Genomic DNA, 27755 nt, shown 5'->3' on the forward strand with positions numbered 1-27755 from the left:
AGACCAGCCTGGTCAACATGGTGAAACCCTGTCTCTACTAAAAATACAAAAATTAGCCATGCGTGGTTGCAGGCACCTGTAATCCCTGCTACTTTGGAGGCTGAGGAAGAAGAATTTCTTGAACCTGGGAGGCGGAGGTTGCAGTGAGTTGAGATCGCACCACTGCACTCCACACTCCAGCCTGAGCAATAGAGCAAGAACCGTCTCAAAACAAAACAAAACTATATATATATTTGAATATATATGTGTGTGTATGTATGTGTATGTGTGTGTGTGTGTGTATATATATATATATAGATATATATATATAGAATGTCTTCAATAAAACTCCAATCTGAAAATGTTCAGGACCAAGGCTATTACTTCTTTTGTCAAACCTAGTTCATCAGGATCACTTATATAAGCTGATGGCATCACCATCACTATAATAAACTCTTATAGTGTCCTTAGCATGTAATAAGCACTGATCCAAGTTAAAATCAATTAAATGTTTTAATTCATTTAAGTCTTACAATACAATGAGGTGGGTACAATTTTAATGTCATTTTATAAATAAAAGACATAGAGAAGTTAAGTGAATTGTTCGAGGTCCCAGAGCCCGAAAATGACAGACTCGGGTTTTGAGACCACGCAGTCTTGCTTTAGAGCTCATACTCTCAGCCACTTTGCTGTTATATATTGCTTGTCCTCCTCGAAAACATTATCTTGCTCATCCCATATTCTGTCAGTTGTATCTACTGAAACATGCCTGGACTCTGTTCAATTTTCTCCATCTGCGCTGTTGTCACCCCGGTCTCAGTCAACATTATCTCTGGCCTAGGTTAACGAAATAGTGTGTTTATGGATCTTCTTGCATCAATTCTTGCCTGTTACAGACTCATTCTACAGACTACGGCCTTCAAACAAAAATCTAAATGTAGTTAAGGAATATACAAACACTTATTATCTTTTGTCTTCTTGTGTTTGTGTATTTCTTAAATACACTTGTACTTTTTTTTTAGGCTACTGTGTATAGGAAAGGTCTGAAATAGGCAAGAATTAATGCAAGGACAACCATAAAAGGATTGTTATAGTAACTCAGACCACATTTTCTTTATCCATTCATCATCTATCAAGGGACACTTAAGCTGTTCCCATATCTTGGCTATTGTGAATAATGCTGCAATTAATATGGGGAAGCAGATATATCTTTGACATATTGATTTCGTTTTGTGGGTACATATATCCAGAAGTGAGACTGCTGGATCACATGGTACTTCTATTTTTTTTTCTAATTTTTTAAGGAATCTCTATATTGTTTTCCATAATGGTTGTACCAATTTACATTGCTACTAACAGTTTACAAGGGTTCTCCCTTCTCCAGGATAAACAGAAGAAATGCCATCTTCCATACAGATAAACATGCTATTTGAGACATTATTAAAATATCTTTTTGAAAAGTTGTGATAAGGAAAAAATTACTACTCACTAAAAGTCATCATAGATATGAAAATGGCATTTAGCATAGCAGGGTCAGGTGCATTGGATTGTAATTTACCTTTTACTTTCTAATTAACTTTAAGGTCAGCCCACAAAGGACTCTATGCTTCACCCAAAATAAACTAATTTACAAACGTCTCCCTTTCCCTTATATTTTATACATAGAAATCATTTGTATTTTCTATATGATAAAACATTCCATTGAAATTTGACACAAAATAAATGGTATGTAAATAAGATAGGGAAATAAGCTTAAAAATTCTTATGAGTCATACAAAGTGACAATTGAAATTTGAAGCTTAACACTAAGTATTTTACTATAGGAAAGACTTCAAACACAAACCAGAAAGTGATGCATAATTTGAATATTACTAAATTGATAATAAGAATGGAAACTTAAAATATGCAGTGTTTATATGATTTATCTTTGCCACTTTAAAACTTTCAAAAATATAAATAAAGAAAAAATTGGATTTCATATAAAAGCTTAACTGTAAATATATGCATATATATAGAATTATTAAGAGATATTGGAAGATATAAAACAAAAAAATCAAAACAGAAACAGGTTAATATGTTTGCCATGCTTTATGCCTTATGAATTAACCACACATTTTTTATTAATAACGACCTTTAAAATATACATTATTGCTACTGCACATGAGCTGATGTTTATGCAAATATCACTGACAATTTATAAAGGCATTAAAATTCGGGGTAAAAATTCTACAGTAAATGCTAACACTAATATATCATAATGCAAATTAAAGGTTAAGAGGAGGAGTTTTTGAAGTGGAATGGTGAATGCACCATTTTTTTAATCTAGCCAGTAAACATGAGCTCCATGCATTCAGATTTACTGTTATTTTTACCGAGTGCTTGTGTTCACTGGGCTGAACACAGATGAGATGATACTGAAGCAAAGGGTAAAGCATGAGGACCAGAGGGGCAGTAGTAGAGGGCACTGAGCTGAAAAATACGGCTCTTAAGCAAGCCTGAAATGAGCTACTAAATGAGCCAACTAGTGGTACAGAAATTATACAAAGGGGGCAGGTATCACAGCAGATTAATCTTTAGGCTTCTGCCCAGATAGTAGTTTCAGCCCGAGACCAAGGGTTTAACCTGAGCCCAAGAGGGAGTTGGAATAAGTAGTAGAGGGCAATGAGCTGAAAAATTGGTCTCTTAGGAAAGCCTGAAATGAGCCACTAATGGAACCAACTAGTGGTACAGAAATTATACAGAGGGGGCAGGTATCACGGCAGATTAATCTTTAGTCTTCTGCCCAGATAGTAGTTTCAGCCTGTGGCCACAGGACATTGTCACAGGTATATTATGAATGGAAAAGTACCTGTGTTATATGAGGAGATTTATGTGAAATGAAAAGTACAAAATGATGTAAAATTTTAAAACAAAAAATATTTCTACATACACACATGTGCCTGAAATGAAACATATATATGTGGCTGAAATGAAATATATCAAAATATTAATAATTTCTTAATTGTTATTTCTTAACCATGAGATTATGGGTATCTTCCACATTCTTGATACTTTCTGTAACTTTTATAGCCAGAAATAAGTTTTTGTAAACATATAAAGCAATGATAGTCTATTAAGGCAGACAGGTAGTTAGAGATTATCTGGTATAAAGACCTAATATTTCAGAAGACCAAAATGAGTCTCAAGTGTGACCCAGCTGATTACTGCAGACTTGAAAGCAAAATCCATGTCTGTGAGTTCTCTCTCAGCGAATTTCCCCTGTACCAACTTGCCTTCCAGAACACTTATATGAATTTTTAAAACTACATTTGAGTTCCATTTCATACTGCTTTTACCACAATGGTAACCTATTGTGTTTTTATTCAATCCTTTCTGTCTACCATACATGTGGAGTATGCCTTCCACATCTTCTTCCAAGTAACTGAAAAATTTTCTACGAGGACATGACCAAATGCAGAATCCAATGACATCATCACAATGGACCTGTCAGAACAGAAATCCTGCAGGTCCAGATGTGACTCACTATTGCCACCTGGTGGCAGCGATTGCAGATTTCTTTCACAGCTTCCTTCACTGAATACGTATGCTTTGAATCATCCTCCCATTACGGCTCTGTCATAATGTTGCTTATAGTACAGAATTCAAATTTTCAACATGTTGCCTACAGCTCTATTAACATCTAGAAATATGATATACATTACTTTTCCTGCCGCTTCTCTAAGTTAGAATATGTCTTTTCCCTCCTTCACTTGCTTATTTTTTTAAGTACATACTACTGAATCAGTCCCAAATATTCCCTGGTTGCTTAAACATTCTCTCAGAACAATCAAGTGACAGGATACCTAATTCACATCAATATCCTACCAATTTTATTGTCTTGATGACATCTCTTTCAGGGCTTCCTTTCCTGTCCTAAACCTAGTCATTTTTTTCTCTAGAACTGCAAAGAGCTATCTAGACTTAAGTCTACCCTCTTATTTCATCACAAGTCTGACTGGATATTGACTCTAGGATGGAAATAAATGTTACTTAAAATTTTGAAGGCAATTTTTCTGCTGTCTCTGAGTAGTGCTGCTGGGGAGAAGTATTCAGTCATTCATATTTTTGATCCTTTATAAGGAATTAGTGTTTCTTCCTTTTTGAGAGCTTTTAGGGTCATCTTATAGTATTCTGAAATCTCAAAGATTTTAAAACAGACCTGCCCTGCGTGGGTCTGCTTCATTCATTTTGATGACATTTAGTGAATCCTTTAATCATAAAACTTGTACTCTTCCATTGTAGAAACTTTCTTGAATTTTTAATATACTCCTCTTTTTTCCTATTCTTTTTTGGAAACTCCTCTTATTTCCTGTTTATTCTGTTTCTATTTTGTCTACTGAATTTTCCATTTATGCTTTTATATCTCTATATTTTACATTTATACTTTATTTTGTATTTACATATTTTATATTTTTGCCTTCTTGGTTCTGTTTTATAGAATACTATTTGTATTTCATAAATACAAGTAATTTATTTGTTTACCTATCTGATTATATTAATGATATTTTCTTTTTTATAGTTTCTTCTTCTTGCATAGTCTCTGTTTCTCGCAAATTGCTCTTTTTTCTTTTTATTTATTTGGCACTCTCTCTTTCATAATTGAGGCTTTCATCAGATATCCAGGAATTTTTGGTTGTCTGCTCACATTTCAGGCAGTGAATATTTGTGTAGAAGCTCTGCACTCATATTTTGGGATTTGTTGTTGCCTGTAAGCTTCACTGTAATGTCATCTGACTTGGCCTTTTTTTGAGAAAATTCTAAGGTCAATGTTTTCATCTCTCTTAATGCTGATTGTGTTCTCCAAGGAAGCATCATCTGGCCTTCTACCTGCTGACACCTGAAAGGCATCGACCTGGCTCCTGGACCAGTGTAGGTAGAAGGCCGGGTTCTCCATTTTCAACTTATAAGCTATCACTCAGTACCCCTGTTTTCCTTCCTCCCCCAGCCCAGAACTGGATCTGATTCTCCTTATCCCGTTTTACCTTGTCTGAAGATCATATTTCTGTTTGGTGTATTAGAAGCTGTTGCATCCATGTGGATTTGGGGAAGAAAGTAGAAGATTTAACTGCTTCAGAAGCAATTTTTTCTTTCTCCTGCTTTTCAACATTTTAAAAACGTTGAAGCCTGCTGCTATGGAAATTGAATTGTTTATTGGCTTTTCTCATTACCAATTTAGGATTCAGCTTCCATGGGATTACTGGGGATAATGGAGTTATTTTGCACTCATCCTTTTACTTTCCAGCTTCCAAAATGATTTTGCTGTCATGTCTTCTCTTGATGTTGATATAATTTGGATTATATTTGAAAGTCTATTTGTTCTTGTTTAATGAAGACTTAGAACAGTGGTAACAAATGGGCCTATTTAACCTGCCATCTTAATGGAAGATATAATATTTATCTTTTTACATTTCAAAATTAAAGAAATAAATATTTACTAATAATTAATGCCCACTTTTGACATTGGTGCTTTCATGGTCCATATGTTGGTAGATGATGTAACTAAAAAGGGAACAGGAAAGTGGAAGTTCCATAGTGCACAGAGGAATTGAGACAGTGGGAACCTGTCCTTTTGGTCTGCATATTGAGTTTAAAGGTCTTCAGTTAAGTTAATAACAGATTATGTTATTTAATTAAACCAGCCTTCCTACAGTGTTCTAATGCTTTAAAATGTCTATAAGAAGATTATTTCTGTGGAGAAATTATTATTTTTTTATAGTAATGGATTCTTTATTAGACGAAGCTCTGGCCACAGTAGGTGGTCCCTTTGGTTTTCCCACCCTTTCTCTTCTCCGTGCCTTCTCTTTGGCCCTATCAGGAGCTCCAGTCCTTCTAGCCCTTCTCAAGGCCTCATTCTTTACCAGGGCAAACCTATCCCTTCAGATGAATCACTGACAACTCTCCTGCTATGCCTTCAACATCCCAGCAGGCTTATCATTTTGCTGTTCCCATCTTTATAGACCCTGAACTTCAGCTTAATACAAAAATCAACTTCTATGCTCTCTTGGATGCCACTGGAGAAAATCCCTTGGCCAAGCTCGCTGGTGCTATGAGAAATCCACAACCTCTGACCTCAGCTGGGCCTCGGTATCACTCTGCAATGCTTTCCTGTGTTTCTGCTTTCTTACAAGGGATGCCTAAACTCTCCCCACGTCCTTCTGTAAAGAAATGATTGAATGAAAGTACTAGACAAGTGAATAGCAAGAAATTGTAGGAGAGGATCTTCCCCTTACAGCTGGTATGAACTCTTCATGAAGATCTAGTGAAAATATAATCAGTAATAACCTGATGAATTCAGAGGAGTTGGTAGTAAAATTGAAGTCATAGATAAGACTCTCTGAAATAGAATTTATATCCACCATAGTTAATAAAGAACTATTACATATTGTGAATTTGGATATGCTTATAAAGTAATAAACATTTATTGTGTGTGTGATGAATAAAGAGATGTTTAAAATGCAGCATTAAGGACATGAGGCCTCTTTACAAATAAACTCTATTTTTCAGAAATGTTAAAAGTCATGATTAAATCCAGTATTTACTTAAAAAATTTTATTGCCCTAAATATTAACTATTTAGAAGCTTCCCTTGTACTTTCTTAGGAAAAAGCATATGTGTATGTGTGTTTGTGTGTGTGTGCCACTGAGAAAAACCTTGCTCTTTCTAGTTGTAAAAATGACTGAAACAAAATATAGTAACATAGCATATTTGTCTATTCAGCAGCATGACAAATCAGATTCCCTGCTAAATGAGATGCTATTGAAAATATTAAAAACAATCTTTTAAAGTGCAACAATAATTTTAAAGCTGGATTTAAAATAGGATTTTAGATTTCAGTTTATCATGTTGCAAGGAGAGCTTGGTATAAAAGATATTGCTCCAGGCCAAATGTGTGTGGGGAATCATATAAGAAAATACACATGAAGCTGGTATCCTTTGCAGAAGTAGAAAGAAAATATCATGCTGACTTAAGGGAAAACAATATCCCCTAAAAATTCCTAACCATGAGCATTTTTTCTTAAAGCATTAATTTATGTTATGTGTGTGCTAAAGAGAAATAGGAATATAATTGAAAACTCTTACAAGCAGCTGCAACATATGACTTATAGAATTTCCATAGTAACTAAAAAAACATTTCAATGTTTAAAAGTACTGAACATGCAAGAAAATAATTCAACAAAATGAGAACCAGCGATAAATAAATAAAAACTAAGTCAAAGAAAGAGACCCACAAGGACTTCAGAGGTGTTGGACACAGACACAAAATATAATTACATTTACATATGATTAATAAAATTAGAGAAGGAATTGAAAATATGAAAAAGATTATAAAAGTTACAGGCAAATCTTAAGACAAATAGAGTTTACATAAATTAAATTTAAATAACAATTTAAAAGCTCAGTAAATACATCAAAATAGACATAGCTAAAGAGAAAATTAATTAGCTGGAATATAAATCAGAAGTTACTATTCATAAAAACAGATGTTAAGTAGCTTAGAAACCACAGTGAGAAAGTGCAGAATATTTAATTGGAGACTCAGAGGGAGAGAATACAGAGAACTAGGATGAGGCAATTGAATATTGAGAAATAACACCTGATAATTTGAAAGAATTGTTGGAAAAGATCAATACACAGATTCAGGAGAAATATGTACTTAGGTATAGCAAAGTAAAATTCCGTCACACACACACATATACACACACATCATTAAAGCAACCAAAGAGAAAAGATTGCCTACGAAGGAATAATAATTTGACTGATAGCTAGCTGACTTTTAAATAGAAAAAAAGAAAGCCAAAAGGAAGTAGAAATATATAAATATATTTCAATGTGCAAAATAAAAAATAATAATTTATCTAGCACACTATAACTATAAAAACGTTTCAAGAATTATAGAAATCTTTCTATCAAACAAAAACTGTGAATTTAACACCAAAATCACTCTCTGAAGTACATTCAAAAGGTATATTCAGGAAGAAGGAACATGACCCCAGATAGGGGGTCTGAGAAGCAAAATACAATGGTGAACAAAGATATTAATAAATATGCACATAACTCTACAGAGCACTGATTTTAAAAATAATACAATTATGTAATTTATGGAGGAATAATAGACTAGAACTAAAAAATTGGAAAATAGCATGTAAATAGAAAGCGATGGTCTAAGTTAAAATATCCTAGGCTCTTTACACTGTTCAGGAGAAAAAAAAACAAATGGATTATCTTTAAATTTTTATTTATTAAGTAGACATGATATTGACTGAATTATGTCTCTCAATATTCTTATGTTGAAGCTCTGACACTCAAAGTGACTCTGTGTGGAAAAAGGCCTTTACAGAGGTAATTAAGTTTAAACAAAGAAGGGTGCCTAATCTGATAGGGCTGATGTCCTTATAAAAAGAGCAAAAGGGACCAGAAGTCTCTCTACTGCACGTGCACAGGGAAAACATCACGTGAGGATCCAATGAGAAGGTGGCCTTGTACAAGCCAGAAAGAGAGGTCTCACTAGAAACCGACCGAGATAACACCTTGATCTTGTACTTGGCTAGCCTCTAAAACTGGAAGAAAATATAACAGATTTGTATTGTTTAAGACACAGTTCTGTAGTATTTTGTTATGGCAACCCTTGCTGCCTAATAATATAGTAAAGTGATTAGGACAACTAAAATAGGCACAAAGTATAGAATAGACCACCCGTACAAGCGTGTGTGTAGCATGAAATAAAAGAAAATAACTGCATAGGAACGCAGGAAGGAAAGATGGAAAGAATACTTGGAAAAAATAAAAAGCTGGCAGTAGAAATTATTCTAAATATATAATGTCACAAATAATTTAAATGGATAGAACATGTCAGGTAGAGGTAAAAATTTTCAAACATAATAGAAGAGATACACCTAAAACATAAGGACACAGAAATACTGAAAGTGAAAGGATAGAGGAAATGCCAGGTAAATACTAGCCTTATAAAAGCTAGTAGTGTCATGCCTGTAATCCCAGCACTTTGGGGGGCCGAGGTGGGCAAATTATGAGGTCAGGAGTTCGAGACCAGCCTGGCCAACATAGTGAAATCCCGTCTTTACTAAAAATGCAAAAAATTAGCTGGGCGCCTGCAATCCCAGCTACTCAGTAGGCTTGAACCCAGGAGGCAGAGGTTGCAGTGAGCTGAGATCATGTCACTGCACTCTAGCCTAGGCGGCAGAGTGAGACTCAGTCTCAAAAAAAAAAAAAAAAAAAAAAAGCTGGTCGTCCTGTGTTATCAGCCGACAAATAAACTCAAAGACCAAAAAAATTAAGATAGATGAAGAGATGCACAGCAAAATGATAAAAGGTTAATCAATCACACACACAGAAACATTCCAAATGAGTTCAAAATACATAATTTAACAATGCAGAGGAACCAAAACTGGCAGAAGTATCAGAAGAAATAGAATACCCACATGCTAGAGGGAGAGTTTAACAAAACAGTCTCATCAATTGCTGAATAAAAAGAGACAAAACTTGGTCAGAGCACAAAGATTTGAGAAGCACAACTAGCAACTTGATCTTACAGAGTTTTGGGAAATATCGAACCTAATTAGTTAAAAATGTATAATTTGTTTTAAGCACAATGAAAAATATTTATTACAGCTGACCATGTGCTAGTCCAAAAAGCTGCTTTAACAAGTTTTAGAGAACTGTTACATAGACCACAGTTTCTGACCACAGAAAAATTGTTAGAAAAAATTTAAAAGTAGCTAAAAATCTAATTTATTTTAAATTTCAAAACACATTTCTAAGCATCTTTTGAGTAAAATAAAAAATCTAGTATAATGGAAATCAGAAAACACAAAACTGAAAAATATGGAAAATAGCTAAAGTAATAGAAGCAAATTCACATCCTTAAATCCTTACTTTGGAAGAGAGGAAAAACTCAAAACTAATAAGGTAAAGGTCAGATTTTAAAAATTAACAAAAGAGCAAGAGCATAAATACACAAATTAAGTAGACAGAACGAAGTAATAAAGAAAGAAAACTATTAAAAATAATGTGAAATATACATTAAATAGAGAGGGTGAAAAGAGTCAGAAGTTGGTTCTTTGACAAGACTTGTAAGACTAATGAAATAGACATAGTTTGGAAAGATTATTTGAAAAATGTTTTAAAAGCACAAGGAAAGTGTGAGAAATAAAGACATATAACTATAAATACTATAGAAATTAAATAGATATAAGAAAATATTATAAACAACCACACACTACTAAATTTGACATGGAACGCAAATTTCTTTTTAAAAGTGCAATTGCTTGATGTTGAAATAGAAAATCCGAATACTCTTAAATCCAGGAAAGTAATAGAATAACTTTTAAGTACATATGCCTTCCACTTTCTCCTTTCCTTGAGCAGCTAGCTGGGATACAGAATGGATGGAGGGAGATGGGGGAGCCGTCTTGAACTACAAGGTTCCAGTGCTGGAAATGGCAGAGAAGAGATAGAGTCAGGGGCATGGTGATGAAGGTGCCACTATACCAGCCTATTTCTATCTTGTTGAAATTGTTGCTATTTTTGGTCTTTGTTGTGGTGACCAATCCATATCTTAACTAGTGCAAGTGATAAAACAAAAGAAAACAAGAGAATGATTAACACAAAATTTGGACTATAGCTAACTCAGCAAGGGGGTGGGGGTGATTGTGTAAGGAAAAGAGATAGGCTTGTGTAGATTTTAGAAATCATTATGTTCCAGTTATTAAGCTGGGATGTGGTATACATCATCTTATTTTGTTATTCTTTAAAATATTTAGTCACGTTTTATAAATGCATATATGCATGAAATATTTCATAATCAAAATACAGAAAAATCAATTTGGAAACAAAATAAACATATTTCTTTTTTTAGAAAATACCACTAGAAGATGCATAGGAGAACACTGTTGAGTATTTCAAGAAACAGAATATAGTATTCAAATAAGCTATGTAGTGTGGGGGGCTTATTGTACAGTTAAAGTACAGATATTTCCAATATGGCTGAGCTTATGCTATTTGCTAGATAATATTTCAATAACATAAAATGTGAAGAACTAGATTTTTGTATTTCATAAAATAAAGATATATGGGAGAAATGATATTGTCAAAAGTCAACAGTTTCTTTAATAGAAAAATGTTGTGTGAGACCACAACTAAGAATGGCCATCAATGGAGATAGCACTTTGACTCTAATAAAGGTTGAAATCTGGAGTGAGGTCACGTTCACAGATTGTTGCTGTGATTCCTAAAGGGTGTGTGGTAGTCGTCCTCTCTCTCCTTGCTTACCTCTTCTATAAACATTCTCTATAAACCACTGCATGAATAAAAGGAAACCCTAGGTTGGGTCATGTAAGGGTTGAGCAGTGCTAATTACTGCCTTTGCCATCCAACTTCTCCCAGTTTACGAAAATGGAAGAATAATGAAGGAGAGCCAGCTTTTGTTTGTTATGTGATCTAAGCTAAAATACCTTTTTCATATCTGACCTAGGAGCCAGATATTCCAGAATTAATATCTCCTTATTTGGCAGAACTAATACCCCTAGTTTCTAATATCACGAGCCATGTTTATTACTGTACTTACAAGACTCCTTTGAATTTTTGGAGAACATTAAAAAGTGTTGTCTTGTACAATTGGATTCCAACCATAAGGATTTTCACCCCTAAACTAAACAATACCTAATTAAAAGCAAGATGTAATTTATTCAAGGCTATTTTTTCTTTGAACTTTTCGCTTTGAGGAATTACAACTTACATTAAACTAATGAAAAACAATTATCTCAGATTTTTCATTAAAAGTTTACTGATTTTCCAATCTCTTTCATTTGTAGATGCCTGGAGTTTTAGAAATTGAGCTGATGTAAAACTCTGGGCTGTCTCTTTGAATGACATCAATGCTTGCAGGGGAGGGAAAGAACTAGCAACTTTATTCCTTCTTTGGTATCTACAAATGGACTTTTGGATACCTAGAACTCATTTCCCATGGAAATTGTATGCATGGTGGTTGGTTTACCAGGTACCCCAATGGAACCTGACAAATACATTTCCTCAGGTACTGTCAGTGTAATTTTAGGATATTCCTTTCTTCTCTCAGTATCTTTTCTTGTCTACAAATATTTCAGCTACTTTTAGGGGGTAATGTGGGATTTATGGGCTTGGTAACTATTCACCACTTCATTTTGAACAAGTAGAGAGCTCACTTAGTATTTGGGCCATGGCCTATAGTGAGAAGAGAACTTCATAAAAGTTAAGTCATGAGACAAATCTCTTTTTTAGATATGCAGCATAGGAATGTGATTCTTTGATATGAATACTTTAAAATAAGGTCCTGGACTACTAAATATCCATCATCTTCAACACTAATACCTAGTCTTTATCACCACCAGCAAAATGATCATCGTTATTATCTGTATGAGAACTTTGCAGTTCTATTAACAAGAATTTTAGAACTGATAAATTTTAGTTACAAACCATTTTTTTGTCTTTCTACCCAAAATGAAACCAATCTGATCCATAGTGTTGACTTTAAATGTTTATCAGTTTGATTCTTTGCTTGGTGTAGTTCATTTTTTTAAAGCAGCCAAAATCAATAGTATTTAATTTAATGGTTCTGTTGTCTATAGTGACTTCTCTGAATTTTCCCTGATGGTTGACTAGTCACTGGAAACTTAGTGTAGTTTACATACAACATGAGTTATTTTAATCTAATTGTAATCATTTGATAAAAAATTACTGAATTTATTCAATAAGCAAATATTTACTATTTACAGCAGTCACTATTCAAGATATTTGTGATATGTACTAGATGGACAAAAATCTTTGCCCCATGAACCTTGCATTTTAGTGGAGAAAGAAGACAATGAACAAAATAAATAAAAATTAAGCAAATTATATAGTCTGTAAGAAGGTGATACATACTTTTGGATAAAGTAGGGTAGAGTCAGGAGGATTAGGAGGAAGGATATGGGATATGGTGGCTCCAGTGAAATAGGGAGATTAGGGTAGGTCTTGTTGAAAAGGCGACATTGAGCAAATGCTAAATGTATATTTCTTAACTAATATTACTGTCATTGCTGAATACAGAATTTATTTGGGGGGCATTACTATTTTTTTCTACTTGTTGAGAATTTTCTACTTACTACATACTAAACTTTGTATGGATCAGTGTATGTTATTGCCTTTGGGGAGAAATATTATAGTTCTAAAAATTGAAGTAAGCTTATTGATCAGCTTAGATTAATTTAATTGTATTAGTAAAGAGATTGTAATTAAATTTTTAAAATCTTTAGTTTTGTACTAAGTAAATGCTGCTTCAAATGAATAAAATTGTAATAACCTCATTAGAAATAAAATTTATTTATTTTATTGCAGGAACACAGCAAAATTATGCAGATTACCAAAAAAAAAACTAAGCCTTTTATTTTATTTCTCTTCCTTTTTTTTCATTTTTATTTTAGGTTTGGGGGATACATGTGCAAGTTTGTTATACAGGTAAACTCATGTCATGAGTGTTAGGCAGTGTTGAGGGAAATTCATAACACTAAATACCCATATCAAAAAGTTAGAAAGACCTCAAATTAACAACCTAACATCACAACTGAAAAAAATTAGAGAAGCAAGAACAATCCCAAAGCCAGCAAAAGACAAGAAATAATCAAAATCAGAGCTGGACTGAAAGAAATTTATCTTCTCTGAAATTTAATTTATACCACTCTCCCCAAAAAAGGAGTAATATTTGTATTTTTTTTGACTTGTAGGTCAAATTCACAGTCAAATTCCACAGGATTTATTTTAATTCAATAGAATATCCCACCTACTTCAAGAAGAAAGCATAAGATCAAAAGATTATGAATGTAAATATTTTTCCATTTTATAGCTAGATGAAGTAGATATACATTCTTCCATATAATCAGTGTTAAATTATATAGGGTAAATCTATCAAAGAACAGCTGCAGCTTATTATAATTGTAACACAAACTATATATACATTTATTCCTGAAAATATACCTATAATTGTTAAAAATCAAAACATATCATAAATGTATAATATATAAAATAATGCTTTCATGCATGTCTTATAAAGAATACTTCAGTGCAGCAAAAAAACCATTCCTGTTTTTATATAAAGCTTAATTTTTGTGCATTGCATTCTAGAAAGACCATAGAATCAACATTCAAAAGCTTCGCTTTTCTTTCCTAAACTCAGATATTAATCTTTATTGCCAAAAATGCATCTCCATTATCTTTTCTCTATTGAAAGGTTATTCCTACCTCTGAGTTCTGCATTCTCATCAATGGCATCACAATCTACCACTCCCTAGTTTAGAGCAGTGGAGGCATCTCCTACATTTTTCTCCCTCATCCCCAATGTCTAATTAATCAAAAAGCTCAGTTGCTCAGTTAATCAAAAAGCTCACCACTGACTTTCAGGTTGTCCCAAATGCAGAACTTATCATATTGCCCCACAGCTTTAAGGCTTTGCGTTTTCAATAAAATCAACTCTAAACTCCTTTGCATTGGATGAAGAGATATTTATCCAATGCAAATCAACCTGGACAAACCCGTACAATAATTTTATTCCCCACAACAGCTCATCTCTAGCATCTGCATCGTACAGGTTTCCTGAAAAAAAAAAAACCCATTCTTTACTTAGCTGGGTCTTTGAATTAGTTGTACTCTCTGATCAGAAAGCATCTTCCTCTTTTTACTCTTTTGCTTTCACTCATTCATTAATTGATAAAGATAACTACTCATCGAATACCTCCTTTGTGTCAGACAATGGGAATGTGCCAGAGTTCAAAGTGCTGACAAGGTAGACACGTTCTTGCATTCATCAGTTCGCACTCTTCTGCTTGCACACGCTCTCATCTTTCCAGACTCAAATGTCTTTACATTATACTTCCTCCCTGCAATACTCCCAGATCGAACTAGTTGCTCCTGCTTCTAGAAGTGTTGGCATCTGTGCATGCCTTTGTTGTGGTACTTATGTCAGACTTATTTTTATAAGTCCATCTTGTCCACTAGACTCTGAGCTGCTTACAATAAGGAGCAGGTCTTTTCATCAAATGACCTGCCTACAATGCCTGGGACAGTATTTGGATATCAAATCAATTTGAATGGTTTTGACTGAAACTTTAGGCCTTATGACAGAAAACTAGGTTTCCAAAGATGACCACAAGAAAGTTACTGAGTGCATGTATATTCTTTCTGTTTAGGTGTGCCAATTTTCACGACAGTTTTTAAAGCCCATTTCTTTTTTTATTATACTTTAAGTTTTAGGGCACATGTGCACAACGTGCAGGTTAGTTACATATGTATACATGTGCCATGTTGGTGTGCTGAACCCAGTAACTCATCATTTAACATTAGGTATATCTCCAAATGCTATCCCTCCCCACTCCTCCCACCCCACAACAGGCCCTGGTGTGTGATGTTCCCCTTCCTGTGTCCATGTGTTCTCATTGTTCAATTCCCATCTATGAGTGAGAACATGCGGTGTTTGGTTCTTTGTCCTTGCGATAGTTTGCTGAGAATGATGGTTTCCAGCTTCATCCATGTCCCTACAAAGGACATGAACTCATCACTTTTTATGGCTGCATAGTATTCCGTGGTGTATATGTGCCACATTTTCTTAATCCAATCTATCATTGTTGGACATTTGGCTTGGTTCCAAGTCTTTGCTATTGTGAATAGTGCCACAATAAACATACGTGTGCATCCCCATCAAAAGGTGGGCAAAGGGTAAGAACAGACACTTCTCAAAAGAAGACATTTATGCAGCCAACAGACACATGAAAAAATGCTCATCATCACTGGCCATCAGAGAAATGCAAATCAAAACCACAATGAGATACCATCTCACACCAGTTAGAATGGCGATCATTAAAAAGTCAGGAAACAACAGGTGCTGGAGGGGATGTGGAGAAATAGGAACACTTTTAAACTGTTGGTGGGACTGTAAACTAGTTCAACCATTGTGGAAGTCAGTGTGGCGATTCCTCGGGGATCTAGAACTAGAAATACCATTTCACCTAGCCATCCCATTACTGGGTATATACCCAAAGGATTATAAATCAGGCACATAAAGCCCATTTCTAATGTATTATTTTATAACATACCTGGCATACTGTTAATTTTTCATGTTTTAAAGGAATTACTTCTATCTCTAAAGATAATATCTTCATGAATATATATGCAATTCCCATCTTTAAAAATCCTTAATATATTCTGTAGCTAATGGCTTAAAACTTATCTTTGTATTCATTTTCTCTTTACATAGAAATTGCTCTTTCCTAGAAGATTTCTGTAATTAACAAGAGGGTTTTCTTTTTCCTATTGAACTGCATGTTAATGCGTTCCATGGCCAGATGAAGAAATATATGTCCCACTTTCCTATTCCTAATGCCATAGTTACTATAGGACTATTTCTATGCGGGATTTATTTCTCAGTTCTTGAGATATATTGCTCCCAGTGCAATCTAGTATAGTATTTTTATATTGATTTATTCTGGGGAAATGAATTCTATGGGATAGTTTACAGAGGTCTCCTTGCCTCTTTTAATATCTAGAATGGCTACAACTCCTCCACCTGTATTTGACAGAAGCAACTCATGAATTCTGCATTGATTCTTTTAGTGGTAATGGAAGCATTAAAGATAACGACTTATAATTACATGAATAGGAGTTGCTCCAAGTTCATAACCTGGAAGAAATGACGACAATGCTCCTAATGAAAATCAGGCTATTAGGCCAGCAAGATTTTAATAAGAAAAGGATAAAAAAAATCTACCTATCAGGTACTATGCTTATTACCTGGGTAAGGAAATAATCTATGTATCAAACCCCCAAAACATGCAATTCACCTGTACTACAAACCTACATATGTACCCCTGAAACTAAAATAAAAGTTAAAAGAAAGAAAATGAAGCAATATTCTGAGACTGGAATTACATTTCTTTAAACTACCTTGGCTAACTGCCATTATCCTGATTCTGGTAAAATAATAATACTAATTTTCAGAGCCTAAAATGTTTCCTATCCAGATGTTGATTTCCATCTGCTCATGAAAGCTTATCAAACCATTACACCATGCTACTACTTAATCAAGCAAAATAATTTATAGAAAAGGCAGCAAGTGGCAGGTTTTAAAATGCATATGTATCTAACTACAGCTCTAATATAATTTTGTATATAATTATTTAGAATTGAATTTATGTACCTTTTCCAACTCCGCCTTGCTTGAAATTTTCCCTGTATCATTATTGTATCTGAAAAATAAATTGATCCAGTTATAATTTTATTAAATTATAATTTGGAAAAATCCTAATCAAAATGTCAGTATTCCTTACCCTGGAACTGGGTTTGTTTTCTCTTTCCTCTCATTTATTTCATGTCCATTAACACTTTCTGCAAAACATTAAATAAAAGAAAAGCAATTTAAATAAGGGGTTATCACTGGATTTGCCTGTATGTGGATGTGAAGATGGAAGCATTAGTAGAAATTGAAAATAAAAAATTCACTGTGTGCTAACATAACATTCATCTTAAAGTATTTTATAAATACAAATATCCCCCCAACACTTTTTCACTGCGTCAGAGCAGTTAGTCAGAGCCAGAAATAATAACAGTGAAATTTGATGCTGTATCCAAATAGAATGTAGGAATTAAAGATTCCCAGTATTATGCAGGAAAGCCATTTCAGTACAGGAAAGAGTAACCGGGAGGTCTACTGATAAAGACATGAGAGAGTGTTCCATCAGTCTGGCTGAGGGATAGAAAAGGCATTCTTTTTGCAAGCGAATAGAAATGTAACAATTTAGGTAAAATATTTGTAGAAAACTATTTTTGTAGATACTGAGAACTATAGAGGGAAGAAAGTTAAATTCACATTATGCATATATGGACGGTTAATTCAAAATACAACTTAGAATTCTTGAGTTTATGTCTATTGCTCTAATGACTAGACCCCAGATTGGCCATATCAACATGTGATACCATCAACTTCTAGTCCGTGGTTGGTTGATCCGTTGAAGTAAGTCATCTGAGTGGCCTCGACCTCTGCTTCTGCATTGATGATCTGCTGCGCTACAGCCTCCGCAATGGGCATTACCATGGCAGCCGTCGAGGTGTTGCTGAGCCACATAGACAAAAAGGCAGTGCTGCTCATGAACCCCAGCGTCAGCCTGAAACCAGAGAGCCGTTAGTGTGGAGCTGTGCTCTTAGCTTAACTAGCACCGTATTATTTAACTGGAAGATGTTTAAGATGTGGTTTGTGAGTTGGGAAATTAAGTCTTTCAAAACATGGAAGGTTAAGATTCTGCCCAGATGATGAACTTGGAATACGGTGACAGCCAGGTAGAAATCAAAGCCGCACATGTGAAAGTGAAGTTCTTAAGAGATTTTTCTCCCAGGGAACCATGCAAATTTTCTCTTCAGAAACATAAAAATGATTAAAACTAAATGAACTGCAAGTTGGTTATATGACATAACAGCTTATAATATTACATCAATATCTGAATGCTCTTCACAGCTGACCACTTATCTTCAAATGCTAGTAAGATGAAAATGCAATCAACTTTTGAATTTAAGGTTCCTTATTTTTTCTTTTATCTTTTAGCCATAACTCTGTTTGTTCATAGGGGGTGTCAGGGAGGTACAAGGACAAAGAAAGATTAATATTTATAAAGCCTCTTTTTACTTGTTCACTATACTGGTTCAGTATAAGGTGGGTGGAGAAAATAGTTAAAGTCATTTGCTAAAATGAGGTTTCTGAATTTTCTGAATATTCTATGATTTATGCTCTCCTGAATCTGATATCCTTTCCTATTGTCAAGATCTGGACACACTACATTCATTGTCTTCTTTTATAAATAGTTATCCTTAAAAATAATATGCCTAAGACTACAAAATTTTAAGCCATATCTATAAACTTTCAAAGTCACACTTGGGAAAAAAAATGATCTCTTTTGAGTAGACGGGCCTAGAAAATCATTCAGAAGCACACCTTTCTATATAGAGCAATTTATGAAATAATCTGACACCCTCTTAAAACAGATGTACAAGAACAATACCACAATGTAAGTTTCAGACTCAGATAAGGTGAATATTTTCAATGTATACAACAAAATAAAAGAAAATGTATTAGGAATCTGCTTACACAATAAATGGTTCTTCTAAAAAAAAAGAAAATTAAGAACTTTTAACTTCTTAAGGTATTGTCAAGACAAGAAATCTTTGTATAAAAAATGCTGGCATCAGATAAAGCTTCTGGATGGTGAAAATGCCTTAAATTGAAGAGCCACTTAGTGGCATAATGGACAGAACTTCTGCCCCACTGTGAAGTACATTACATCATCCTCTGGAATAGTGAGCAGAGGGTCAGGAAAAAGAGATACATTTCTGTAGCACCCTAAAAGGCATGGAGCACCACTTCATTTTAAGAGTCAGATGATGTCGGGTTTTTTGTTTGTTTGTTTTGTTTTGTTTTGTTTGAGACAGAGTGTCACTCTGTTGCCCAGGCTAGAGTGCAATGGCGCGATCTTGGCTCACTGCAACCTCTGCCTCCCAGATTCAAGCAATTGTCCTGCCTCAGCTTCCCGAGTAGCTGGGATTACAGGTGCCTGTCACCATACCGGCCAATTTTTGTGTTTTTAGTAGAGACGAGGTTTCACCATGCTGGCCAGGCTAAACTTGAACTCCCCACCTCAGGCAATCTGCCCACCTCAGCCTCCCAAAGTGCTGGGATTACAGGGATGAGCCACCGCGACTGGCCAAGATAATGTCTTAAACGCATATGTGTTATACAATTTTTAAGTCAAAAAAATTGAAAATTTGTCTCATTTGCATCATTTTTTTTGTATTTAGCAAAATAATTTGCACTATAAATGAAAAACACAGATGTGGCTATGCCCTAGAATGAATTATGCAATATAAGTCAATACAATATTCTAATTTTCCAAGAAAGATGAGAAGGGAAGAAACACTTAAGGCTTTAACGCAAAATGCCACTATGCAAATGATTATGACACTGGAAATTTTCTTTAGCTTTCATTCATGTTCTTAGCAAGAGGTGAAATAAAACCGAAATAGCCAATTAATTTTATCAGTCAAATGAGTGATTTCATATTCTATAGATGAAATGTCTTGATTGTTTCACTTTGCAACAGTTGGTTTAAAAAGAAAAATATTCACCTTGGAATTTTTCTGCACACATTTGTATTTTGTCAGTAATGCCTTTGTCTTTGGTTTGTAACATCCTCCCTGATGATAAAGGATGCTCTTGAACAAGTTCTGAATATGTAATCAGCCAAATAAACAAGATAGGAGGAAAATCTACTCTGAAGTCTATCAATCTTGTCTGTTGAGGTTCAAAGCTTCTCTCAGCTTTGACTTCTGTGATGCATAAAAGGTGAGAAAGTTGTGTGCACGTATTCCAACCACCCTGTAATTAGACCTGCAGTGAAAGTTGTTTTTTTTTCCTTCTATAATTCAAGTACACTTTATATCACTTTCATATTTTCAGAGGAAAAAACGTCATAATTCAGACTGTGATACAAAGAATTTCCTGGGCGTGAATTACTTATTTGATTATTTGCTCTGCACAAAAATGGTCTGTTCAGCAGGTAAACTGGAAGCAGTAAATGCAGTACTTACCATGCAGGATTTACACCAACCATCATCACCATTTTCAGAGCAATTCTCTTGTGCAAATTCCATTTTTCTATGGATGTTGCTAAACAGATAACTCCAATTAGCAGTAAGTGAAAATCCTTGAAATAAGCAGATGCCACCTGAAATAACAATTAAACCCGTGATTATTTACTTTGGTTGGGGAAAAATAACATTGCACAAGAAAAACATTATTATGCTGCTCTTAATTTTGACCTTCAACCACATAATCTTTCCATTTTGTTGAGAAAAATGTAGATGTGTTTGAATACAAATTTTGACATGTTCTATATTCTTACTCAAAAATGGTGTTAAGGAAAAGTATACAGAAAAAAAAGAGTACTCAGGGTTATTAAATGGCTGAGTAACATCAGGTAAGTGCTTTTCTACTGGGGCTAATTTGTTTATGCATCTATAGTGGAATGGCAATGACTGTGATTTGGGAAAGTTTTCAATCAAGCTCCAACTTGCTACTGTCTTATCATGACCCATTATGCTGTAACTGCAGTCACACCTTTATATATGGAATGATTTTGCTTTCAAAATTACTTTTTATAAGGCCAGGCATGGTGGCTGACACCTGTAATCCCAGCATTTTGGGAGGCCGAAGCAGGTGGATCACTTGAGGTCAGGAGTTCGAGGCCAACCTGGCCAACATGATGACACCCTATCTCTACTAAAAATACAAAATACTAGCCAGGCGTGATGGTGCATGACTGCAATCCCAGCTACTCTGGAGACTGAGACAGAAGAATTGCTTGAATCCAGGAGGTGGAGGTGCAGTGAGCCAAGATCATGCCATTGCGCTCTAGCTTGGGTGACAGAGTGAGACTTCATCTCAAAAAAAAAAAAAAATTATAAAATAAATACCCTCAAATGAGACTTAACATTTTAAGCCATTTTCAGTCAACACCATTCAGAGATTAGTAAAAGACCTAGAACTTTAAGCAACCATTTGTAGCAGTATTTCTTAAAGAATACTTTGAAATACATTAGGTACATAATCTTTTTTTTTTAAAGGGTTGTGTAATCGATTAAGTTGAGAAAACAGAATTTTGAAATACTAGAATTTTCTCTCCTATATGCCTTTGCAAAAACCTTTAAACAATAGTGTATAATGTCATTTTTAAAGAGGGGAATATCATATACTGCATATTTTTCAGATTTATTTAATTATTAAAAACTTATTTTTATTTAATTTTTAGGTGGAGAATTTCATGGGACTGGTATTCAAGAGAACTTACTTTAAGAAACACTTGGCTAAACTGAATCACAAGGCTGTGCTGAAAAGAGGATTATAAGAGTAAATACCCCTCTAAAAAAATCAAACCATAGCTAATAGAAGGAAAGGTTGGAATAAAACCATTCTAATGTTACAAAACCACAAAAAGGAAAATCAATTCTTGTGATAATTTTGCTATATTAAATTATATCTGCATTTTTAAGATAACTTGCTAAGCTTGGCTTCGTTTCAATAAAAAGCAAAAATTGATAATTACCCTTGAAATTAAAAGTAGGCAAGTGGACAACTTTTATATTTTATAAAATGTTCATTTATGATGTCTTTCAAAGTTTATATCAATCTCTTTACATTTTGTAGTGATTGGATAACAAAAAATAATTATATCAATTTCCTTACTATTTCATTTACTAATTACTCATTGAAAAATTATCTGTATGCACCAAAATATTATAGGAGCAGAGAATACATTAATAAATGCTTGATATATTTTTCCCTCTTCGCACTTCTTCAATTCTCAAATATCAGGCCTTTCTAAATAGGTCCTATTATTTTTCTGTATCATAGCGCCCCGTTTGGTTTTATCATAGTATGTATATTACACAAATACTGTTTGTTTACGTGCTTATTGTTTTCTGTATTATACCATACATTCCGATGAGGACCAGGAATCTGTTTTGCTAGCTAAACCAGGACTCTGCTTTGCTAACCATCACATATTTTGCACCTAGCGTAGTGCTAGTACACAGTAGGAGAGCTTGGTAAATAGCATTGAAAGAATGAGGGAGGGAGGGACAGTGAATAAGCTATAGTCTCTGAGCTCTTATATCCCAATTTTCTACACTCTGTCCTCTACTTCCTAGTCTCCTAACTCTTTCAACTCTTACTCTAGGTGTAAGTATTTCAGTATATTAATTTATCAGTGCTTCCAGAGTCAGGAAGCTTTTTTTTTTTTTTTCTCCCTGGTTCTATACCTGCCTCTGAATTTTTTTTTTTTTTCTGACTTTGAAAATCCAGTTATCTCGGTCCTCCAAAATGCTGGTATTCCACAGGGTTCTGTCCATAGTCTTTATAGTCTTCTTGTTTTATCCATCCAATTACTGAATTTGAAGGATTCAACTTTATGGGACTAAAATAATGCCTGGCACATACATGGGGGCACTCAATGAACATTTGTTAAATGAATGTTGACTACACCAAGATCTTTATTTCCACAAAGATAAGTCTTCTGAGTTTCAGACTGATATGTTCAACTGTTCATTTCCATTTGAATTTCCCACAAACACCTGCAATTCAACATATCCACAATGACACTTCTCATCTTCTCACTCCCCATCCTTCAAACACATTCTGCCTTTGTGGTCAATGTAAACATCTATCTACTCAGTTGCCCAAGACAGAGACCTAAAGGTCAGCCATGATTCCTTTTTCACTTCCAATATAAGACCTATTATTCCTAGGTCCTTCATATCTTTAAAATTTGTCCCTTTTTCTCTGTTTACACATGACTACCTTGATTAAGCTCCTCACTATTTCTCACTTGGCTACTGTATGATCGATCTTTTTCTGATCCACTACATACCATTGTCATAGCCCTTTTTCTAAAGTGTAAATCTGATCACATAATTGTCCTTCTTATACTTCTTCAGTACAGTTTTTAAGAACTTTCCATAGTGTTAAAGACCAAATCCAGTATTTTCAACATGTCATAAAAGACCCTCATCATCTGGTCCCATTTCACCTCTCCAGTTTAGGTTTTTGCCACTCCACCCTTCTTCTTCCTATGCATTTAGTTCCCCAAACACGGAAGTGTTTTAACACTTGCCTGCAATTTAACCTCGAATGACCCTCTCCCCTTGTCTTGGATACTTCTAATCTTCCTTCATGGAAGATGTCAGTTCTTCTAAGATATCTTCCCTAGGACCCTAAACTGGATTAGATAATATTTCCCTTTTTATAGTACATCTTAATTTATATATTGATCATTTCTTCATTTATTTATCCCCTTTATTACACTAGATTTATCTTGAAGGCAAGATGTGTCTTATTGATCATTGTATTTACGGACTTAGCACATGCCTGGCACAAATTGGCACTCAATGGATGTTAAATTTAATAAGTCCCTAGACATAAGGAGCTTACAAGCTATTAGACAATAAAAAACAAGTTAACAAAAAGTGCAATAAAGTATTATAGATGCTTGAATGATACCTCTCCAAAATATAATTGAGATTTTAAAAGTAAGTGGGGTGATAATTTTTTTCCTAGAGAGATTGGGAAAGTCTTCTTACAGGAGCTGATCCTTGAGTTTATTCTTGAAAAATGAATAAAGATTTAAGTTTTCATTTTCCCTTATCTCTTTTGCAGTTTGGCTCATGGAAATAAGCCCTATTGACTGCTGTGGTCCAAACGTTGGTGTACCCCACTGAAATTCATATGTTGGAACCTAAAAGAAACCAAATATGTTCACTCCAACCTCATGAATGGAATTAGTGCTTTGATAAAAGGGGCCTGAGAGAGCTCCCTTGCCCCTTCCATCACGTGAGGATGCAGCAGCAAGATGCCGTCTATGAAGCAGAGAGCAAGCCGTTACCATACACTCAATCTGCCAGTGCCTTGATCTTGGACTTCCCAGCCTCCAGAACTGTGAGCAATAAATATCTGTTGTTTATTTACCCAGGTTAATGTATTTTGTTGTAGCAATCTGAATGGGCTAAGATACCCTATTTTACCAATACTCTGAGAATTAAATGAAAGAATAAATGCAGAATAACTTAAAAATACAAATAAACACTTAGAAGCAAGCCATTATTAGTAAGTGATTAGACACAGACAGAAGTCCAGGACTGTGAGACATTCTTGCTGTTACTGATTTGGGTTATATGAGGAGTTAGCATATTGTAGAGGGCCAAGCAGTAAATATTCTAGACTTTTTTGGCCATATGGTCTTCAGTGTAATTATTCAACTCTGTCATGGCACAAAATAGCCAAAGGCAATATGTCAATGAATGACTATGGATTTGTCCTACTAAAAAGTTTATTTTAAAAATTACGCAGCAGGCCGATTTGGCTTTCAGGCCCACAGTTTGCCAGTTTTCTCAATAGACCATGCAAACAAACTATAGCCTGCAGTCCAAATAAAATTAGTTGTTAAACTTAAGAAAAAAACTTCACATTCTGTTTTCATTGTAGTACCTATTCTATGGTTTTCATCAGTCAGAATATTTGAGAATAAATGTTAGCTACAGGCAGATGTGTTTGTTTATGGCCTACTTGTCCAGGAGGTAATAGAAGAAGGTGCTGTTGGTTTGTAAAGTACACTGATAAATATGACTATTCTCAAGGCAAAATTGATATGTCAAATAAAATTTCTGATAAAATTTGATATCTATTTGCAAGATCAACATAGTTATATTTCTGTCTCAAAATAGGATTTCATCAAAAAACATGGGCTTTTGCAATCAGAGCACCTGAGTTCTCTCTTAGTTATGTAATTTACCAGTTCAGCAACCTTTCTACAAATCAATAAATAGTTGTAAAAATTAAATATTACCTCACACCAACCTGTGAATTAAATGAGATAATATTTTTAAAAAGGTGCTTTGTTAGTTATTAGGTTGTTTTGCTAAATCCAATAGTCAATATCTAGTTTTCACATTAACTGACTTATCAGCAGATTTGACACACATAATCATTGCCTCATCTTCAAAACATTTGCTTCACTTGGATTCCAGGATCCCACACCCTCCTGGTTTTCCTCCTATCTCAATAACCTTTTCTTCTTAGTCTCTTTGGCTAGTGCTTTCTCTTCTCATTTACCTCTTACTGTTGTAGCTATTCTGAGGTCAGTTCTTTGTCCTCTTTGCTTTTCTATCTTCATTCACTCCCTGAGTGATCTCATCAAGTCTTAGGGCTTTAAATGCCATCTATATTTTGATGAATCTCAGATTTATATCTGCAGATTAGCTCTCTCTCATGAACTCTGGACTCTTTTGTATTCAACTGCCTACTCAACATCTTCACTTAGATGTCTAATAGGTATTTCAAACTTATCTGTCCAGCACTGAACTCTAAGTGTCAGCCCCTTTCCTAGAGTAAGCCTGCACTTCCCATCTTCCTCCCATTTCAATTGATAGCAACTCCATTTTCCCAATTGGCAGATAAGCTGTGAGACATCTTTGACACTTTTCTTCCAACCATATGCCATATCTAATCAATCAGGAAAGTTTGCTGATTTTACCTTCAAATTTTATCAACAATACATTCAATATCTCTACTACTGCCCTTGGTCTGAATTACCATGTTCTCTCACCTATTGCAGTAACCTACTACCTGTCTCTTTCTTTCTGTCTTGTTTCTCAACACAGCAGCCCAAATTATCCTTTTTAAAATCAAAGTTAGGTTGATCATGTAACTTTTGTGCTCAAAACTCTTTTGAGCACAAGATCCCATTTTATTCAATGTTAAAATCTTGCAATGGCCTACTTTGACCCTGCCTGGTCCATTGCCTCATTACATTACGTACCTGACCTAATCTATCATTCTCCTCTTTAGTTACTCTCTTCCAATTACGCTGCAGATATACCTGCAATAAGGTCTTTGCACTGGGTGTTACCTCCTCTGCAATAGTCATTCTCCAAATGTTCAAATGGCTAACTCCTTCATTTCCTGTAAGTCTTTGTTCAGGTATCACTATCTCAAGGAGGTCTAACCTGACCACCTTATTTAAAACTACCATTCTCTCTGATCCCCATTATCCTGTTGCATTTTTTCCATAGCACAAAATTACCTTTCTAGCTCACTATACTATATAATATTTCTATTTATCAGATATAGTGTTCATTGCCTCCTTTCCTCTAGAAAGATAGGAAATATTTTGCCTGTTTTTATTCATTGATATGTTCCCAAATCCCTGGCAGGGTACTACCATATGAATATCTATTGAATAACTGAGTAAATACATAACATAACACCTATCTCTCTCTCTCTCTCTTTCTCTCTCTCTCTCTCTATATATATATCTCCATACATGTGTATTTTCACATTCATTTATGTAAAATTTGTATATAAATATTTTCTATGATAATAATATTAATGCTTGTTTTGAAATATCAAATTGAACATACTCTAAATACTTTAGCATTTCAGGTTTAGTTCAACAAATATGAGGAAAGTTTAATATTTGTTGATATTCTTCAAATACAGTAATGGGCTCAGCAAAATACCGGTATTTAGGATTGGCTTAATAAATAGGTAAAGTTATAACTGTGATGGCCAAAGAGAGAGGTGTTTAGGGCTCTAAACTTAGATGAGGGCATTAATGACATGGTATCCTACTCAGTGACAGATCTGAGATTCAAAGATGCTGCAGTGGGCAGGAGTTATAGTTTAAAACTCTCAAAACAAATTTTAACTAGGAATATTAAACCTAATAAGAATGCTTGATACTTAGTTTGTGTCACTGTTTAACATACATTATTTAATTTTATCGTGACAACAATGGGTTGTGTAGCATTATCATATCCCACTTACAGTTGATGAGTTATTAAAGGACATGATCATAAAGTAATCAGTGATAAATATCAAATTTTAAGCTCGGGCCTTATGACTAAATCTCTAGTTCATTCATAATAGACTGTAGCTTTGGTCAGCTAATTTATTAGTAAAAGGTAAGTTACCCTGTCAGCAAAAGGGATCATAAGTCTGAGAACGGTTTTCTCCACTAAAAGTTCTAAGAACTATGATTTGCTGCAAGTTCCAGTTAAACTTACAAGGTGAAGAGAATCACATAAAGTTTAAAACAAACTTAGGCTGAAATGCCATAGGGAAGATG

The 27755-nt window shown here is 34.4% G+C and overlaps 1 protein-coding gene across 1 annotated transcript in view; it reads right to left on the reverse strand.

Annotated features, from left to right (window-relative positions):
• Positions 1–27755, reverse strand: part of SLC13A1 (solute carrier family 13 member 1) — a 90009-nt gene that overhangs the window by 40895 nt on the left and 21359 nt on the right. Inside the window, exons 3-6 of the mRNA XM_055281422.1 lie at positions 20668–20804; positions 18010–18197; positions 17364–17421; positions 17234–17282 (exon numbers count right to left, since the gene is read on the reverse strand). Of these exons, the coding sequence (XP_055137397.1) occupies positions 17234–17282; positions 17364–17421; positions 18010–18197; positions 20668–20804 (432 nt within the window). The remainder of the gene's footprint in view (positions 1–17233; positions 17283–17363; positions 17422–18009; positions 18198–20667; positions 20805–27755) is intronic.

This window comes from Symphalangus syndactylus, chromosome 6 (genome assembly GCF_028878055.3).
Source record: "Symphalangus syndactylus isolate Jambi chromosome 6, NHGRI_mSymSyn1-v2.1_pri, whole genome shotgun sequence".
NCBI lineage: Eukaryota > Metazoa > Chordata > Mammalia > Primates > Hylobatidae > Symphalangus > Symphalangus syndactylus.